We start from the raw sequence: 20,393 nt of genomic DNA, 5'->3' as shown, positions 1-20,393 counted from the left end.
TTCTTGTGAAACATGGTCAGCAATAATAGTATCACTGAACTGTAAACACAAGATTTTGCAGAATTTATGTGCCATTTAATTCTTTTAACAGCAACAGACCAAAATAGCCAGAATATGTTTTATCATTTTTAGTAATATAATATGCAGTTCTAAACATTTTACAGGTAGTTTCTACTTGGGTTCATCATTTTTGTATTCAGTTGTATGTTGCCCTATCAATACCACTTCACTGAGACTTTGATGTCTCCCTAGAAATAGCTTGCAGAATGCTACTTACGAAATCACTTGCACAGGTTGCACTTTCTTCAATTTTTTGTGCTAGTTTTGTTTTCTCAATGATAAAAGATTGCAAAGATATTTGTTTACGTTTTTCACTCATTTAGTAAGACCAATATATCCTCCTTTTTTTCTTTTTTAGATGAAAGAAAGCTTGTAATTAGCAAGAAGACTAAGTTAGCAGTACTAGGTAAACCAAAACTCGCTGTCAGTGATGTCGAGAAACCCACTTGTTGAGAAATTTATATGCAAAAACGGCTCGTTTGGGTTGAGAAAATATTTTCTCAATGTAAAATTTTCTTCTATGTAAAATATTTTTTCAACCCAAACGAGCCGTTTTTGCATATAAATTTCAAAACTCGCTGTATTTATGTTAGCGAAAACTAAGCATTTATTGGTTACCGTGTAAGTATGGTAAAATACAAAACGGGACGTTCATAAGCTATTACACACTTTTACACCTATATCGCCAAATCCTGTCCACCCCGGGAGGATAATTACAAGTTTATTGGATCGAATCAGTCTTTGTACATAGCCATATCGTAATTTTTTTTTTTTCACTTTTACATAGTACTTTAGGCAGTTACAATTACAGACAAGCTGATAAATCATGCCTTAGTGTTGGTTTCGAAGCCGGTAAAATTCTGGGCTTATTTGCTGTAGATGATGTCAAGATACCATTAATGGCGATTCATTTCTTTATTTTCAAAAGGTTTCTATTCCAATCGTTAGTAGCAAAATATATATAGGAAATGATTCTGAAAAGATTGGAAATAGAAACTGTCAGGATATTTACTTTAGAATTTCCTGGCCCATATTGAAAAGTCTCAGTACTTCAGAAGTACTATTCATTTTGTTTCGTCCTATTTCTAAATCACCTGCTAACAATATAATAACTGCAGAAAGTAAATATGAAAAGGTCAGAAGTGTGAACTCTGACCACAAGTTGTTTGTAACTTTGTGATTAATACTAAAATTTTGTAATTATTTGTTTTAAGTTAAGCAGAAAGCTACACAATGGGCTAGCTATGCTCTGCCCACCACAGGTATCGAAACCCGGTTTCTAACGTTGTAAGTCCAAAGACATACTACTGTACCACTGGGGATGGGTAACATTAAGAGAACTACACTTTTTACTTTGTATTTTGCAATCTTTTCTTTTGTTATACCTTTATTACTCACCTATAACTTAGATAAAAGAGTCAATGATACTTTTTTCTACGGATGGGCAAAATTTCACGAAGTTAGAAATTTGTAAGATTGGATTCATTCGAAGTAGTGAGAGAATGGTGTTCCAGATTAAAAACAAACAAAAGGTAAGGGAACACCTATCACAAGTGTTCCCATACCACTACACCATTGTTGAGAGGTAACGGCATTGGTTTTGTAACATAGAAAACAAAGATTTGAGAAAATTAGCAGACATGAGTGCATCCGAAAATTTTTGTAAGGTCATGGAGATTTTTGGTAGTCCATCGGAAGGGTAGGTGAAACTCCAGCCCCCATGGTTTCACCTTTATCAAAAATTATTAATTTTCTAACATAATGTGAAAATATTTTTCTTCCGCTTTCCTTTTGTGTGTGTTTGTATGTAAGAGAAAATGCAAAAGAAATTTCTCAAATTTCTGTCGCATTCTTTTATGTTCGAGTGAAAATAGATTTTTTGTAGATATTTAACTATGTCAATGTATTATAGTAACGGCTAATTAACTCTGGGTTTAAGATTAACATTTAATTTACACTATTGTAGTGTAAATCACACATTATTCATTAAGTTACCTAAATTGTAATTAATCCATGAAACCTTTGTGTCGTAACAACAAATAACCTTGGTACTGGTGATAATAAAAAGAAAAAATGTCGAAATGCGTGAGTATGTGGCTTATCTGTGTGCATTATTTGCATGTAAATGGAAAATAATAATAATTGGTTTAGGTTCTAACGATGTAATTTTGCAATTATACCTCGCCTTGAACAAAATTATGAATTTAATGTATTATTTATGTGAGTAATATTGTAACAGTAACTTAATGAGAACTACAAATTGTTACACATTAGGGTCAAAACTTAAGTTACTTATTCAAAAACTATTTACTTGCACAGTCTCTGTGCTTTTGGCATATTTGCTTTTGTGTATATTAATTGTTATATGATAATCAATATTGACAATGATATGCTAAATAGGTTTGGAACCTGACCCAATCTTCTGTCATAGTTAAACTGTTTTATCTTGCACATAATGTAATTTAAGACAACTATTGACCTACTTATCAATTAACATGTATAAATTTGTGTTACTCCAGCATTGTTCATACTGCTAGAAATATCTATGCTATAAGCAAACTTTACAACTTCATTTTCCTTATTATTCCATTATCAGTATCATTATTGTAAATGATAAAAAGCCAAGACTCAAGTAATGACCCTGAGGCACCATACTAGTACCAAGGGCTTGAGTTGACAAGACTTTATTAATAACAACCCTCTCTTATCTTGTATTCATCCACACTACATTCCAGTTTATTAGTCTTTGCCCAATCCCTTCTAATATGATTTGTTTAGCTTATTTTATGTTTAGCATTTTACCTAAAACTTTTTGTCACTCTTCAAACAAAATATATATATTTATAAGAATTTTGATATGTTCAATACTGACATTCTGGAAGTTGCTTAGAAACTTAAGTGCATTTATTGAGATGAGATAGAAGATATTATTTGATGTGAGATTCTGAAGCTTTGTCAGTTTGTCAAATGGGGAGAGAACAAGTGTGTTACAAACTTGTTTAAGATTCTTAGAAACCAAGGAACTAGGAAAACAAAAAGTGAAATTACATGTTAGTTATTTTTAGAGTTACCTACTGCCAACTATGAAGTTTAGAGATCATAACAATATATAAAAAATGAAGAAACATTAACTACATAACAGCAGAAACTCTGATTTGTCAATCATAGCCATTTATCTTGTCATAATTCACACTTTGAAGACATTATCAATTAATTTGTGGAACAAAAATATTAAAACAGTTTACCAGTAATTCTAACAATTTCAGATACTGTTGTCATATACTACTGGTATTTTGTAATGTTGTATGTAATCATTGCAATCCAGGCAAAAATACACAGTTGGCTGTCTGTATTTCTCCTCAGCAGTAACAAATAAAGATTTTCAATGTGAAAGCTATATAGGATAACTGTTGACTTAGTATAGGACTAACTGTACATTTAAAAAGCATCAGTATTGAAAAAGCCTTGCACTAATATAGTGTCTTACATTCTCATAATCCACCCTAGGTTATGACAGCAATTTTTGGTCCAGTTACTACACACAAAAATAAAATGTTGAAAGAATGGATGTTTGTACTGTAGAAATGATGTGTTTATCTGTTCTAAGAAGTATGATATATGAGGAGAAGTATTAACTTGTGTTTTCCTCAGATCTTATCTGTCATTGTATTTAGGTATTAAAAATTGTCAAGATTTAGACTATTTAATATACTATACTATAGATCATGTGATTAAGAAGAGGTATAAAGAAATTGGGAATACAGGCTTGAAGTTTTAGGTTTGAGACATTGATGATTCTGTTTGGTACTTTGCCAATATTATTCATCTGTTAAAGTTACAAACTTGAGAATTTTATATGATATGGTTTGTATAGTTAGTTTAAACTTTTCTTTAATAGGTATAAGAATACAGATGTTAGCACCTGTAGAGTATTTTGGCATATCTATTTTACAAATCCTAGCTAATTAACACTTTTTCAATTAGTCACAGGTCAAAGGCAATACCATCATGTTTGTTGGTTTGTATTCAAAATTTTATTGAACTAATATTTTATGAATTTATGTCAATATGCCTGGAATCAAGTTGTAGATTATTATTCAAACTTTAATCTTATATATGAGTTAATATGTTAAATTAAAAATAAATATTAAAATAACACATCTAAATATAGATTTTAGTGAGTCACCTGGTATGTTGAATGCAGTACTGCTTAGAATTAGATGTTTGTGATGTCAAAATACCAAGTCTCTAGTTTCATACAAATTAGGAACTCAAACCACCAATATTAACAAGCTAGAGTGTAAAATAAGAACCTTTTTATTTTGTTCAGATATGGTTTATTTACTGAGTCAAACTTAGTGGCCCCATTTAACTATTTCCATATTTGAAATGTTCCCTTATATACACTTGCTTCAATATATGACATCTGAATAACCAATCAATAGCTTAGACTGCCCCTTAGTGATTTTCTCAACCGTTTTAATCTGTGAAAAGGCTACTTTGTTCTTTTGAACAAAGATTTCAAGAATGTAGGTTATATATTTAATCTGCTTGAAATTTCATATTTTCTTAAAGCTAAATACATCTTAATTACTAAGCTTAATAAATTCTAGTAGACTTCTATGGTATCAGTGTAGTTATTTATGATTTTTTGGTTATTCAGCTGTATATAAAAACCTAACAAAAATTGTTTTATATCCTCCACATGCAAACTTTTAAAAGGCTTAGCAACCAATATCCAGTAATAACCAGGTACAAAAGTCGTAGCAAGAGAGATATCTATCTGCTTTACTTCTTGATTTATTTTTCTATATTTTAAGAAAAATACGTTTTTAATAATTTAATATTTAGTAATAATCATCTATATATTTATATAATATATAATAAGTGAAATGTTACTGTATATTACAAAATACTAGTCCACTGCAACACAGCCAAGACAGGGAAGAGTAAAGATCAATTTTATATTACTGGATATGTGATCTGAGTGTGTGTGCATTGCTTTGGTGTAAGCTATGTAGTGTTAGATAGGCATAATTGGAAGGTCAGTATAACAACAAATATATATAAATATACAGAGTTGTGAGACTTAGGCTACTTACTCTAAATATTTATATTTTCATGGTATAATGTGTAGTCTTTCTACCACAAAAGAGATAACATATTTATTTCTTAATTTATTTATGATGGTTATAAGGTTGATCAGGTGACAGACCTCACATGGTTAGAGTATATAAAATTACACAAAATATAAAGTCTTACTGAAAATAAATGTTTGAAATGTATTTAAGAGGTTTTAAAGGTTATGGAAATAATATTTGAGGTTTTTTGGATTAAAAATAGCTTTTAATCATAATATGAAATCACTTTGCACTCATACTAGTAATGAAACATTCCACATTCACAAACAAATCCTTAGTAAAAATATCTCATTAAAACAAGTTTGATATTTGTATACAAAATACTATGTAATTTTGTGAAGATACAGATGCTGTATCAAAAGTTTTATTGCAAATACTTAATGTGTGCAAATGTGTACTGTGGATGAACTTGTGTAAATTATACTGATTTTTCGAGATTTTTTCTTTTCCTCGCATTTTTTTCAAAATAATTGTGCCATTACAATTCTAAATAATAGTTTACATACTTTAGAAAAATTGTCACTCAGAAATTAATTTTGTTTGCAAAAGTCTATATGTTACAAAATATTCAGGGTTTTCACATGCAGCATATAGCATGTGTTCAAATTGTCAGTCAGTCAGTTCAAGACTAGCCTTGCCTCTTTTATTTTTAGCTGTTAAGATAGAAATACAGCATAGTGCAGCTTGGTTAACTTTATCTGATTAGTTATGAAAACATAGTATACAATAACACATGAAGTAGATATTAAGATTTCTTAATAATTTTATTGAATTTCAGTTGTCATCTGTTCTATGCTTCATGGTTGGTGTCCTTTAACTAAAGATGCATCTTCAGATTGTTTTAAGGTGTTTCCCAGTAATACATTGTACTCTTTCATATAGGTAACTGGTGTCTTTAGTCTGTTTTAATAGACTTTTTAATAATAATTTACAAGCATAGATTTGCATGAATTTTTGACATTATAGGGTGGAAATGCAGTCTGTATCTATAACAGAAAAAGTGCAGAAATTTAGAAGCTCTTTACTCTTCTTAGCAGTTAAATTCAACTGAAATAGGAATGGGCAATCAAAAGAGAAATAATTATTGCAGAAAAGTGAAATTGGGCTTGTGAAACTTGCAAAATTCAAAGAAAAGGAGGTTGACTGACCATCACTTGGGTTTTATGATTATGATTGTGACAATTTTTATAGTATTTCATGATACTGTGATTAAACAACATTAAGAAGTTTATAATTTAAAATAAGGAACTTAAACATGTTGAAAACTTTTATTTAGATTAAATAATGATTTAAGTGGTGAAATACAAAAATGCTTCAGTTATCTATTGTTTTTATTATTCATAATTTTTTCCTTTCCATGGACCAATGTGGATATTTGAGGCATCAATATATATTTATTTACTTTCATAGAAATAAGTGCTTGCAAACAGTCACAGGATATCAACAATTACATGATCATTTTGCCTGAACTAGTTGCGTTTGGTCCTGTCTAAGTCTAAACATTGCACTCATTGGTTAAATTGAGAGAAAGAAGAAAAAGAAAATGGTTTGAAATTGGTAATGTATTGTGCAACTGCATTGCTTCATTCCCGAAGAAGCATGAAATGCTAAAACCACCATTAAAATTCTAGAAACAAAGTTTGATTTTAGGACATAAAGAATGCAAAAATAGATCTAGACTTCCAACCATCCAGAACTATTCTAGACTTGAATTCTATTTAGCACAGTATTAAGTGCAAATAAAATGAGAGAAAATTCTTGGCACAATGGAGAAATTTTTAGTCAACACTGTGACTTGGTACTCAAGATTATTTGAGGCTTGGATTGACATGAACTGTGCAAAAGCATAATTACATCATCATGCCACGATTATCTTCACCAATAAGAGGGGTACATACTCTCCTTGCTAAATAACTTACATGAGCACTTGTACTCAAAAGAACTTCATTTTTTTTAATAACCATGGCCTGGAATGGACATTTTTTTAAAAATTATTAATCAATTATGTGAAATTTGTTGGTAGTTTATGAAACTTAAATTTCATTTATTTAAGTGTGATTGGTTTATTTTGTTTCTAAAGAAAAAGAAAATTTGTTTTTCTTCCTATATCAAACCCATACTTTAGACAACTTTGTTTTTGTTTCTTCTGACTCATTTTTTAAACAGCTGCACATCCATACTACCATGTCTATTGATTCATGTCTATTTGTCCAGGCTTACATCTGTTTATAATTTCTATTCCTTAATTCCCAGTCTTTAAATTTGTTTACCTGCCTAGGGAGGTGGACCCTTTAATTTTTGTTTCTCTTTCTGGTGTCTGCTTTTTAGACCTTCATCTCTTTCTTACCATTTTCCCATGTTATCATTTGTCAAATCACCTTATATTTGAAGCACTTTATCATGCTCTGAGGGAGTACTTTTAGAGAGGCTTGTCCTTTTCTTCTCACTACATTGGCCCATACTACTACTTGTAATACTCTGGTGTTGGGGCTTTTTGGGATGGGATGTCTTCCTAGCAATTGTACTTTTTTCTTTATTTTCTCAATCAGTCTCTATTTATTCATGCAGAGGTCTTCAGGGGTGTTCCTGACTCAATGCCAATTATAGTTTCTCATCTTTTTCAACCTTGCCATTCTGCTCATAGACCTACTGAATCCACACACTTCTTTCTCATTCTAGCTTTCTGGCCTTCTTCCATTTTCTGCCCTCCCACTTCCCACAGTCAAGGTTATCGCTCATTTTCTTGGTGACTACTTTGTCAGTTCTAGCTCAGTGGGAGCCCATCTGTTTATTTTTGCCAGCCTTTAGTCACCATTTGTTTGATAGACAGGTTATTCAGGATTTCACCCAAGCTTATCTCTCTACCTATGTTTACCTCCTCCTATCTCTGTTCCTCTTTATATTCAGTATCATGAGAATGTGGTGTTGAATCTTTTGGCTAAGAGCACTGTTGAGAGGGTGTCTACCTCTAAACCTGGTTATTCCTCTTTTTTTGTGGTCCCCAAGAAGACTGGGAACTAGCTTCTAGTTGTCAATTCATCTTTTAACAAGTTTCATATTACCATATGAAGGATTTTTTCTTTTTTCTGATGAATTTTTACCAGTACTGTCGATGACTAAAGTTGACATTCTAAAAACCTTTTTACATAATCTATTCTCCCCAATTTCCAGACATTTTCTATGTTTCTTTCACAGGGATTGGGTCTCCAGTTCTGTGCTTTATCTTTTGGCATTATGTCTGCTCTTTATCTCTTTAATCAAGTTATATGGATTCCACCCATTTTGACCATAGATTAGAGCTGAGGTTCCATTATTATGTGGATAATTGGCTTTTCCTCTCTTCTTCTCAAGGTGACCTGTCTATTTTGCACCAGCATTCTGCAGGAGGTTGCTTAGCTGGGCTAACTTGCTTAGCTTTCATGCCTTTTCTTTCACCCACCCTATAATTGGTAAATTTGGACATGTTTGTCAACTTTCATGTCACTTGGATTCAGCCTTCACCATTTCATTTATGAATAATGGAATGTCTTGTTGCTAAGGTTTATGCTTCTTATTTTCTTGTTTATGCCCTTTATGAGAGGTTATTTTGTTTTGAAGAACTTTGGTTTCCCTTGAATTGATCATTCTAGTGATAATTGCAGAAGAAGTGGAACTTTTTTTTTGGTTCTGTTGTCTTTAGCTATGTGTTCCACTTTTCTTCTTGAGTATTTGTCTTGGTGGCTCAACTGTGCAAACACTACATTAGGCATACTCAAGCTGCTCCCTGACTGGATCTCCAGCTTTTTATGAATGATTCTCTGTCAGATATTTATCTGAATGACTACATGATTTTGGGCATGTAAACTTAGGAGTAGCATTCACTGCACATTAATATTCTTGAACTTATCATCTTTCAGGCTTCTTCCCATGTCCTCTCTCTTCTCATGGAATGTAGTCATGAACCATTCTACAGTTGTTTCTTATATCAACTGTCAGGGGTATATGTCTTCCAGGACCTTTTGCTTCTGTCCATTGGACCTGCTATTCTGGACTTACTGAGTTGTAAGTAACATCTTGTAACTGTTAGAGAGACTGAAATTAGTGATAGATCTCTCTCTCTCGGTTAGAGTGGTTTCTACACCCTCAGCTTTTTCATTGGATTTGCTGTCAGTTGGAGACACCTATCATCGCCTAACCATACTTACTCCTTTATCCAGACCAGGCCTTTTGTTTTTATACTTTAACTGCGAAGGAAGGTGATGAACCCTGAGTGGAGATCCTTCAATATGATATCTAAATAAATCTGCACGTTTGTCTCTGACTATCTTTATCATCTGGCTGTATTGTCTCCTGTGGGATTTAAACTCCCTTCAGTTGCTGTTATTTGTCAAAAACTACAAATCATTGTTGAAAAAGCTAAGTATTTTCTTTTCCATCACCCATTTCTTTTTATAGGATCCCACCAGGTAACTGGGCCCCCTGCTAGTAGAGCGGTAAGTCTACAGATTTACAATGCTAAAATTAGGGGTTCGATTCCCTTCGGTGGGCTCAGCAGATAGCCGGATGTGGTTTTGCTATAAGAAAACACACACAAACCAGGTAACTGGTGTTGCCTTTCAGGATATACATATTTCCCAAAATCTGCATTGGGCTGGGAGTAATGGAAAGCCCATTTGTCCTTGCTCTACCATTACATAATATTGAGATTGGGTATTTTTCAAGCCAACTACAGGTATCCTCATGATTTTAAAATTATTCAGCTGCCTGACCTATATTGTACCATTCTGTGGACTGTCATGGAAAAAGCTGTCACTAGAGAAGTAACTACTTGCATTTTTGGTTCTTGCTTGCAGGCTTTTAAAATTAGGGTTTTTAGGTCAATCTTTTCATTGTGTGTAGTTTAAAACCTTTCTGGTTGGTATTCAGTGGTGGATATGGGCACTTCTACTGGTCTTCTCAACATGAATTTCCTCTTTAATGGAGCATAGGAGACCCTTGCTACTTACTAGTTTTTAGCCACTGATATAGTAGATCTTGGAGAGTCCCTTAGTGATTGTGTACAGCACAAAACAGTGGGAAGTAGCATGGTAATGGCAGTATCTGTATAGTGTGGGCCATCCTTCAAACAGCTAATTTGGTCTTCTTCTCCTTTGGGAAAGAGTTGTCACTTCATCTGTCTGTTCCGTTGAGTCCAGGTGAGATGCATGTAGTACAGTCTGATTGCATCCTAACCATACTATACTTCTTGCCTCACTGAGCTCTTGTGTGTGTGGGTGCTCAGTTGGTCATAAAATTCTGCCTATATCTGCAACACTTGAAATTCTTTTGCCTTTCCCTATATTTCCTTCTAGGCAAAGAGTACACCTTGGTCTAGAAAAAATGAGATCTTTCACAGCACTCCTGCTATCAGGTGTCATACTTCATGGGCTTTACCTTCAGGTACTTTCCAGAAGGACTTCATCTAGGTTTAATGTCTGTACTGGTCTCTCCATCATTTCAAGGTGGGATGAGGTATTATGTCTTAAAGTTAACATGTTCCTTATGTGAAATGTATTTCTTACACATATTCATGTCTTTCCAGTGCATATTCTTTTTGTCTCATCTGAGAATGAAGTTATCTCAATCTTAAGTGCTTAGGGGGAGTTACTGTGCAAGGTTATAATACTCTCTTATTGAAGGGGAGCTGTTGTTGAATGATGATGTCAATGCATTAGCACAATTCACATGATTTTTACTGGGAGTTAGCTCAACACTAGTGGAATGCATATTTCATAGATAGATCCATGAAAGATCTAGGCATTTAATATGAGAGGTGAGTATTTATGAGAAATACATTTTTAGGTAAGAAAAATACTAATTTCTAATATATGTAACTAATGAATGGTTATACTTTTACTAACTGAGCTTATACATTTCTGTGTTTCTGTTCCTGTTTGTAGATGATCTTAAATGCGTCGAACCTGCATGGCCAAGTGGTTAGGGCACTCAACTCATAATCTAAGGGTTGTGGGTTTGAATCCCCGTCACACCAAACATGCTTGTCCTTTCAGCCATGGAGGTGTTATAATGTGATGGTCAATCTCACTATTCATTGGTAAAAGAGTAGCCCAAGAGTTGGCAGTGGGTGGTGATGACTAGCTGCCTTCCCTCTAGTCTTACACTGCTAAATTAGGGATGGCTAGCACAGATAGCCCTTTGTGTAGCTTTGCTCGAAATTGAAAACAAACCAAACTTAAATGCATCAGATTATGTAGTTATGTGGTTGTGTATATCACGTGTGACAACATTATTTTCTCTGGAGAAATTTTTATTTTCAAATTAATGTCTAAGATATCTTTAATTGACATTTTTTTCATTTGTGGTTCTTAAATTTTAATGTTGCTGCTGGTATTTGCTAGGTTCATTTACTGTTTTACATCAGATAATTTTTTTTTAAATTCACAGGCTCAATAGAACCTACTCTAAAGGCTTATGTAAAGTGATCATATTAAGTGTCCATTGATATTCAACTTGGTAACTAACCATTATTTTTGCAATAATAATAGATATTAATATCAAAATGAGATGATAAATATAAAGTTGTCCTTTTTTCTTTTTTACAAATGTAGAAAAGCAATTCCCAAGTTTGATTTTTTTTCTAGTACAAACAAGATACCAGACAGACAGACAGTATTATATAAAAAGATAGATTAATTGTTCTTTTACTTATGTGATAAGCTTCAAGCAGTCTTAGTAAAGAAAACTGTTTATAACAGAATTTTTGTTTTATGTGCTATTTTTTGAAGTTTCTAATTGTTTGAAGTGTTGTAGACATCAGAAGTAATGCCTGTATTTTACAATTAATATTTTTCTCATGTATGCTTTGTCAGTGTCTGTTGTGAGATTGTAACCTTATTTTGATGGTGATAACACATTGCATAACTTTTATTTAACTATACAAATACAGTGGTAATTATTGGAATACATATATGTTTAATTGGGAAAAATTGTCTTGCTGTTAAATATAAATTAGTAGTTGGATGGTGGTGGACATGTATACATCAAATTGTCATGTATCATAGATTAATTAGTTGTCCAGTTACTGTTATTTTTCTTTCTCTCCAGATATATGAAGAAATATGAGTATACCTAGAAGATACAAAGCAACTAACTGAGTGGAAGCATAATTTGTATCAACTTGAAATGTACAGTTATCACATGTATCAGTTATTTTTATTTGATGTTTACAGGATTGTTAAACCCATATAAAGCTCTTAGCTCTAAAGCATAAAATTTTGAATAATTTTTCCTGTTAAAATTAAAAACTTCATTGAGTTTAGTTTCATCTTAATGCATATGTAGCATGTTGTACAAGTATTTATGTAACTTTTAGTACAGTGAAAAAATATCTGTGATAGTAGCAGTATTTTAAACCAAGATGGAATGTTGTAAGAAATGGTTATCAACCAGCAGGTTGTTTTTGTTTATTTGTGCATGTTTATCTGGAATGCTGTTTGCTTTTGTTTGGAGGAAGTATGAACAGATGGTTCAATATTCAGAAGCTTATAGTCATTATACACCAGCCTTGAGAAATACAAGATATAATACTTGGTTATATGCACAGGGTTTGATATCTGATTTGATCCCAGAGGAAAATACCAGTTTTTCTCTAAACAGTCAAAAAATTACAACTGAAGCTGATTTTCTGTTTCAAAAAGTGTCTGTATTTTGTTTGGTTAGAACAAGCAATATTAAAAGGGCGAAGGCTGTTAAAGAAACTTGGGCAAAACATTGCAATAGTGTTAAATTCTTTGGTTCTTTTACCACTGATAAGATTCCAGTCTTTAAAATTCCTTCATCTAGTTCCTTTAGTCCTTTGTGTCAAGCTTTGATTCATGTGTGGAAGAAACATGATGGAGAATTCAAGTGGATTTTAATTACAGATGATGAAACTTTCGCCATTATTGAAAATGTTCGTTATTATGTTGCTTCTTTAAATGCAAGCCATCCCTACTATTTAGGCCATTCAGCCAAAAACTATTTTGATTACTTCAACATGGCTGATTCAGGGATACTTCTTAGTGTAGGTGCTATAAAAACTCTACAGTCTTTGTTTCCTAATGGAAAGACATGCAGTCAAGCTCCTTTTGGGCATTTTGGAATTACCATAGGAAAAATTTTACAGAAAGCAGAAATTATGCCAATGGACACTCGAGATCAATCTGGCAAGAGCAGGTTTAATGCATTTTCAGCAGAAAAATTAATCATTCCAGGCTCTATATCCATATTCAGCTCATACTGGAGGCAAAGTGTATTCTTGAGTCCTGAGGTAAGATATAATTTTTTACTATAGTATAATACCTTAGAATTCATTAAAATGTAACTTCTAATACTATTGAAACATGTCTAATAGTTTGTTCTTACACCATAATTTTTGCTCCCCGCTAGTACAGCGGTAAGTCTACGGATTTACAACACCAAAATTGGGTTTGATTCCCCTCGGTGGGCTTGGCAGATAGCCCATTGTGGCTTTGCTATAAGAAAAAACACACACACACCATAATTTTTTTAAAACATAAAGCAATCACCTGTGTATATGTGATGTCATACCATTTAGACTGGTGAAGTGACAGTATATTTTGATAAAAGAGCTCTTTCTGTAAGAACTTGCTGTTCTTTTTAAGTGCTTATCTATCAGAATTTTACAGAATCAAGCATGCATCAAAGTATAAAAACATTTCATTTTCTAAAAATATAATTTATAAGTAAATGCTAACATTTGATGAATAGACATACTATTGCAGATTTTCATGCCCATGTGTTTGGTCTGCTTATTGCAGCATACTTTTGAGTAAATATGTTAGGAAAACAAATTTATAAAAGATACCAGTAACTAATATATGTGCTTTCAATAATTTCCCAGCTATTCTAGATGGTAAAAGCTTAAAAATCCCAAATTTATTAAACATTACCCTCTTGATAATAAAATTAGTATACATCTTTGGAAAAACCAAGTAATTTACATTATTCTTATGCTTTTATTTTGTTTTATCACTACATGCTTTACTTTTTAAAAGCAATATTTTACATAAAATTAAATTCTGGGAGTCATTAGTGGGACAATTCCATAATTAACCAAATAAATAAAAATGATTTTAGTTTGTGAAATAGGGGTGAGAAGTATGGAAACAGTGCTCAGAAACTCTGAGGAATGAAATAGAAGAAAACTTCAAATGATTGTGTAACATACTTTCATCTGCAACTGGCATTGTGAGCACAGTGCCATTATGATGAAGTAGGACCCAATGGTAATTATTATTACAGTAATAGGTAATTGAAGAAGAATCAGGATGACTGTGGTAACACACAGATTTAAACCAGTTGAAACTTATTCTGAAGTACAACTCAAACAGTAAACACATGAACAAAGTAAATTTTGATAAAAACAGAGATTTCTTATACTTCTATGATAAAAAAATAGTTTGCCACTTAGAACATTTGCATTGTATTTATAAAAGACATAAACTGAAGTAAACTAAGCATGAAATAGAAATTTTTACTTGCCAGGAACTAATCATTTGAAGTCAATTTAATGAGTGAAAAAGCAGTTGAAAATTTGCCTTGCATCATTTACAAAGTACTTGATAACAAGTACATTGTATTATGTGTGAAATTCTTTATTGTTATTGGATTCATGGACCATGGCTTCCACAAAAATGGTGCTGATCTTGGGAAATCTCTTATCCAGACATCAGCCCCCAGTGTTGATTACGAAAAAGAAATGATGTAATAAAGTGTTGGGTATTAGATATAAATTTTGGATGATAAGTATTTGCAACTGACTTTTCTCTGTCAAAGTATGTGTTATCAAGTCTATCCCAGTTCAAGCCTTAAGCAGCTTGCACATGTTTTTAACATTAACCTGTTCTTAACCCCTCAATCAACATAAAAATACCTATCATCATTATGTGGTTTTCTAGTGTACGCTGACGACTGAAGAACAAAACTGATATCTAGTATGTTGACAGATATACAAAATATATATTAATTCAGTGTTTTCTAAAAGGATTAGTGTACAATGTCAGAAAACACTATAATTCATTTTTAATTTATTCTAAATGTTATCCTTTGATGTTAAAAAGTAATTGTTGTTAAATATAAACTAAACCAAGTAATGAATATAATTAACTTAGTGTACTATACTTGTACTTTTGCGTATAATGATCAGAATGCATTATTTATCACTTGGGTACTCTTGCTCTTAGCAGTAATTTTAATAGTAATTCCCACTTTTCTTTGGAAAAATGCAAAAGTTGGGATTATTACAAATTATGTTGAATTTATCAGTAAAACTGGAGGAAGCTGAATTAATGTTTTATTGAGTTGTTAACTAATACAACTGGTTGTGGTTGAAGAATGAGAATATGCATGTAATGTTTGCTTGTATGTGTGGTTTGGTTTCTGTAAAGTTTTGTCTAATGCATTTTTTTTGTAGATAACCTTTTTGGTGATAAAAATATTAAAATAAGGAAAATTTCCTTTTACAGTAGTTTTATTTCTGTAGTGAATATAATTTTGAGTATTAAGGTTTTAAGTGTGGTAGGAAGCAACCATATGGTAAAACCATGTTCTAGAAAGACCAAGTTTATTCTTTGCTACTAACATTGGTGTTTTTTTTTCTTGGTCTTTTATGGAGAGGTCTTATATTTCACTGCAGTATCTTTGTTTTGCTTATAAAAATGATTTTCCATGGAAGTTTAAAAAAATTATAAAAATTGTGATAGGTTCAAGAGTGGAGTCTGGTAAAAGGTTGTATCTCAAGTTTTAAGTGTGTTTATGGTTTGTGAGATTGAATATAAGTAACAGGTTTGTAATATCTAAAGTTATAAAATATGTTTTTGGTATATATCAATGGTATCAATATAAAGGAACAAATGAAACTTTGGATCATTTTCTCTGGCAGTACCACTATCTAATAAGTGAGTCAAACATCTGAGCCCTACAAACCCACCAATCCTACTTTCTTTAGCCAATATGCCATTTAGAGCAGGGGTTTCCAAACTAGGTCCACAGGAAAGTGATGTAAAGGTACCCAGTATTCAGTTTCTGTCATTATCCTTTATCTCTTAATAGAAATATTAAACTAGTTAGCCATTAAGGAAGATCATATTTTGGGTTAGGTGTTGAGTGCTTTCACCCACACTGATTCAACTCTTATTTCATTTTCCTGTCTGCAACTAGTTGTGAAGACACAATCACCATGAATATTTTGAAATGAAAGGTAGATGGTAAAATAACTTTATAGTAGAAATTAACTTCCATATATTTCTATATTTTTATGTCTTCCCAATTTCCACCCTTTGAAATTATTACAAAATTATGTTAAATATGTATGTTTATAGACAGGCAATCAAATTTGGATTTCATAGAAACTAAGAACATAAGTGAGCAGACTTTACTGCATCAGGCTACTACTAGCAATGTGGCATTACTCTCTTTATAAAATGGTACAGCTTCTGATAAGCACTGAAGTGTTTTTAATATGATAACATCAAAAAACATTAACCTCTTATATCACCTTCAAACTACTGAAAAACAGAAATTATTGTATTGCAGTATGGCAGTTTACAACTTAAAATAGAGATTTTGTTGATTAACAAATGTAAATGGATATTAAATCGAAATAGATGTATTAAAAATAAGTATATTTAAGTCAAAACTTAAATTAGCAAGAGGAGATGCGCTTCCCTAAACATTATATATGTACATTGAAAAATATTTTACCTTACAAAAAAAAATATAAAATTGTATTTATATGACAAAAAGTGATCAAATACATTTTTCAAATTTTTAATCTAGATATATATAAACGAGAAAAATCTGTGTCTGTCTGTCCCTTATTTAACTGCTACATCACTAGATCAAACCTCTTGAAATGATAGTGTAGAACAAGAGGCATATTAATGTTGGGTTCACAGATTTTTCCACTACCCTTCCCACACACACACACACATTATTGATATTATTGAGCATTTATTATCTTTGATGTTAGTTAACATTAACTACATTAATAGATGGCACTACATCTTTACTCAAGAAAAAATTAATTTTTTTATAATACAACATACATTACAGGTGGAGGACAAACACATATTTTGTATATCTCAAAGAGTGTGCTAGCACTCTCTATGGAAGGATGCAATTAAAAAATGGCCACTGGTATTGAAATGATACATAAACAGCACTGAAGATTTTATTCCAACAACCCTAATAAGGCTGAAATGAAGAGTTGTTTTTTGAGTCATACTCACTTCCTACTTTGACCCATGATCTTTAAACTCTGGCCTGTAAGATACTTCTGCAGTCAATGACTTTCAATTAATTAATCATGTGAGACACTGTGAAAGGACATTAAGAATTGGATGTTAAAAGCAGGAAATAGAAAGTATAGCTACTGCCTCTACTTTTTCTGCTACTTCTTCCTTAAAAACCACCCTGATCATTGCACAGTATATATCATGTTGAAAGTATATATGTGTTGTGTTCTTAAAGTTTATACAAAACTTTGCCTAAGGTAATAATGCATACTGTAATAATATCTTGTAAATAAATTGTGTGCAAGTTAGGTTTTTGTGTTGTTTATCATGGTATCCATCCTACCAACTAAAATTTCTAAAGCTATCATGAATACAACATGTTAAAATAATTTTGAATTATGGTTTGAAAATAACTCAGGTGAATGATTCTGTAATGTGCTTTTTGTTTTTTAACAGGGTGGTGACTGTTGTAGTGATCATGCTGTTACTTTTCATGGCATCTCTCCATCTCAGATGTACATAATGGAGTACTGTCTTTACCATCTGACACCATTCAGGTTCAGCAAGCTTGGTCTTGGCAACAAACCACCACCAAGTTTTACTGCAAAAAGCCCTACAGATCAAGAACTTGGAAAACCAGAAGTTACTTTGATTCAAAAAGAGAAACCCATCAAAAACAAAGGGAAGAAATTGAATGGTACAGTGCATGATAATGGGTGGAAAAACTTCTGGAACAATTTTTTCAGTCCATAATTGTTTTTTCTGCAGTATTGTGGATAAAAATAAAGTTGTGTTAGGAAAGGATTAATACACAAAATTGGGAACCTCTGTTCAAAGTGTTTATTTAATTATGTAAAAGTTGTGTGCTAATGATTACATTTTCAGATGTAATTTACACTTTATTGAAAGGTAACTATCATTTCACATGTGTCAAATAATGTAAACTAAATCTATTGTGCTTCTTTTAAAGAACATATAATCTACAAATTTAATTTTTAAAAAACTATGTACATTTCAAGAACTTTCCATCAGTCATATATTCCTTATTTCATTAACTGTTATTTCTCTATATTTTCAAACATGTTAATAACCAATGTTCCCTCTGATTTTTTCAATCTGTGTGTGGAATGAATTTTTCATGTTCACCAACATCAAAGCTGTGTATGGATGTGTGCTCCCAGTTTTTCAGGGGTGGAATACTTTTAGGCCATTTACCCTATTTTGTCATTAGGCTGCTTTTCAATGCTACCAGTTGGTTATTTGGGCTTTAGACCTATTGACTGCCAGAGCCATAAGACCATCAACATGTTGAGACTTCTCACCATTATTGAGGATGTGTGTGGCTGGAATAATTAAGTGCACAGTACTTGATTGGTTGTTGTGTAACTGTAAAGCTTAGAGAGAACATTGCCTATAACTCATATTTTGATTATGAGTATGGGCTCAAGGCATATTCTTTTCAAACTTATTTTACACTAACGTTAGATGTGATATTTCAGTAGCTCTAAACTGATTATTTTTCATCTATCAGCTGGGATGTGATAGCTTATGCTAAATACTTAAGCTAGTTCAGAAAGAAGTGATTAATTCTTGTTTTTTTAGCCTGTTGAAAAAGCCTGGTTTTATTTATATGCTATTTCGTGACAATAATGTTTATCTGCTATATGTTGTCTTACATTTAAATTTTTTATACCTCAGATGCTATTGTTTGTTCTTTTTTTTATTGGTAATTTCCTCTACCTTTTAAGACATCGAGATATTTTTTTTTTTTACCTTACCTCGTTGTCTTGTCCTTCCTTTTCTATAGATCTTTTAAGCATGTTATCACTCTAAGTATTATTCTGTTGCATTACCAGTGCCTCTTTTCATTGGATTTGGATACCTAGTATGACTGGGAATTGACTGATTTGATATATTAAAGAGTGCAGCAAATATCATTGTATCTTCTGCCCACCTTGACAGTCTTGTTATCTTTATAGTTATGTATTTTCCTTACTTTGTCTTACACTTAAATAACTGTTATTTTATAAAGATTAATAGTTTTCTATATGCTATACTGTTCTGAAAATAGGAATATGTATTTCTTAGCAAAAATATTTATTAACCATTTGTTTCTTAGAAAACATCATATGGTGATGTTTGTTCTTCATAGCATGTGTACGAAATGTGTACAATCTCTTTCAACTTAGGAATTTAGATTTTTTTGCTTTTCATTTTATGATGTATAATTATAATTCAAGGCCAAAATATCACTTAATACTTGTGCTTTATTCCTCCATATAACTTTTTGATGTTCATTACATTCATAACTATTATACCTGAAAAAATAAAGGTTTAAAGTTCTGTACTCTTTTACTTTTAGACAGCAAACATACCTGTATATATTGTTTGCTATTTAGAATGCTGCATGGTTGAGTTAAATTCTGACATTCACAGTACATAGAACCATTTTAAATACTATATCACAATCTTTTTGTTTTTGTCATAATGCATTGTGCTGCTGTTTTTTTTTGTTAGAAAATTCGACTGAGGAATGTTTCCTTTAATCTCAAATGTGTAGTTAAAACTAATGAAAGTTCTAAAATGTTTACCTTCAAATTATTGCTTTATTTAAGGTATATAATGTATCATTAGATTTGTAAATTTTACTTCATATCACTATTTAGAAAAGTGAAAAATTGAATGTTAGAAACTGAAATTACTTTTCTCGTGTGAGACAATACCTATGCTCAGACTATAGCTTTTCTTTATCTTCCACTGCCCTCTAATGCATTGATACAAAATTTCCTCTTTAATGTACTATTCTTTATACCCCCATATGTTTTAGCATGCATAAAGCATAAGACAACTCTCCCACAACAGGAGTAATGCACACTCTCCTAAAGCAGCTGGCTCCCTGTATACCATTTTATGTGAA

The 20,393-nt window shown here is 31.9% G+C and overlaps 1 protein-coding gene across 4 annotated transcripts; it reads left to right on the top strand.

Annotated features, from left to right (window-relative positions):
• Nucleotides 1–1,630: 1,630 nt before the first annotated feature.
• LOC143246227 (glycoprotein-N-acetylgalactosamine 3-beta-galactosyltransferase 1-like) lies at nt 1,631–19,723 on the top strand. Of its 4 annotated transcripts, none has more exons than XM_076492565.1 (3): nt 1,631–1,759; nt 12,285–13,488; nt 17,933–19,723. In XM_076492565.1, the coding sequence occupies exons 2-3, from the start codon at nt 12,598–12,600 to the stop codon at nt 18,227–18,229; spliced, it is 1,188 nt and encodes a 395-aa protein (XP_076348680.1). In that variant the 5' UTR covers nt 1,631–1,759; nt 12,285–12,597; the 3' UTR covers nt 18,230–19,723. The 4 variants fall into 4 exon arrangements, with proteins under 4 accessions (XP_076348680.1, XP_076348678.1, XP_076348682.1 ...); XM_076492563.1 differs by lacking the exon at nt 1,631–1,759 and adding an exon at nt 1,867–2,145; XM_076492567.1 differs by lacking the exon at nt 1,631–1,759 and adding an exon at nt 1,867–2,149.
• The last annotated feature ends 670 nt before the right edge of the window (nt 19,724–20,393 follow it).

This window comes from Tachypleus tridentatus, chromosome 3 (assembly GCF_004210375.1).
Source record: "Tachypleus tridentatus isolate NWPU-2018 chromosome 3, ASM421037v1, whole genome shotgun sequence".
NCBI lineage: Eukaryota > Metazoa > Arthropoda > Merostomata > Xiphosura > Limulidae > Tachypleus > Tachypleus tridentatus.
Note: the sequence above shows the minus strand (reverse complement) of the source record. Positions and strands in the feature narration are given on the sequence as shown.

Coding starts and splice junctions, on each gene's coding strand:
- LOC143246227 (XM_076492565.1), top strand. CDS start 12,598: ATGGAATGTTGTAAGAAATGGTTATCAACCAGCAGGTTGTTTTTGTTT. Junction 13,489..17,932: donor GTGTATTCTTGAGTCCTGAG/GTAAGATATAAT, acceptor GTTTTTTAACAG/GGTGGTGACTGTTGTAGTGA.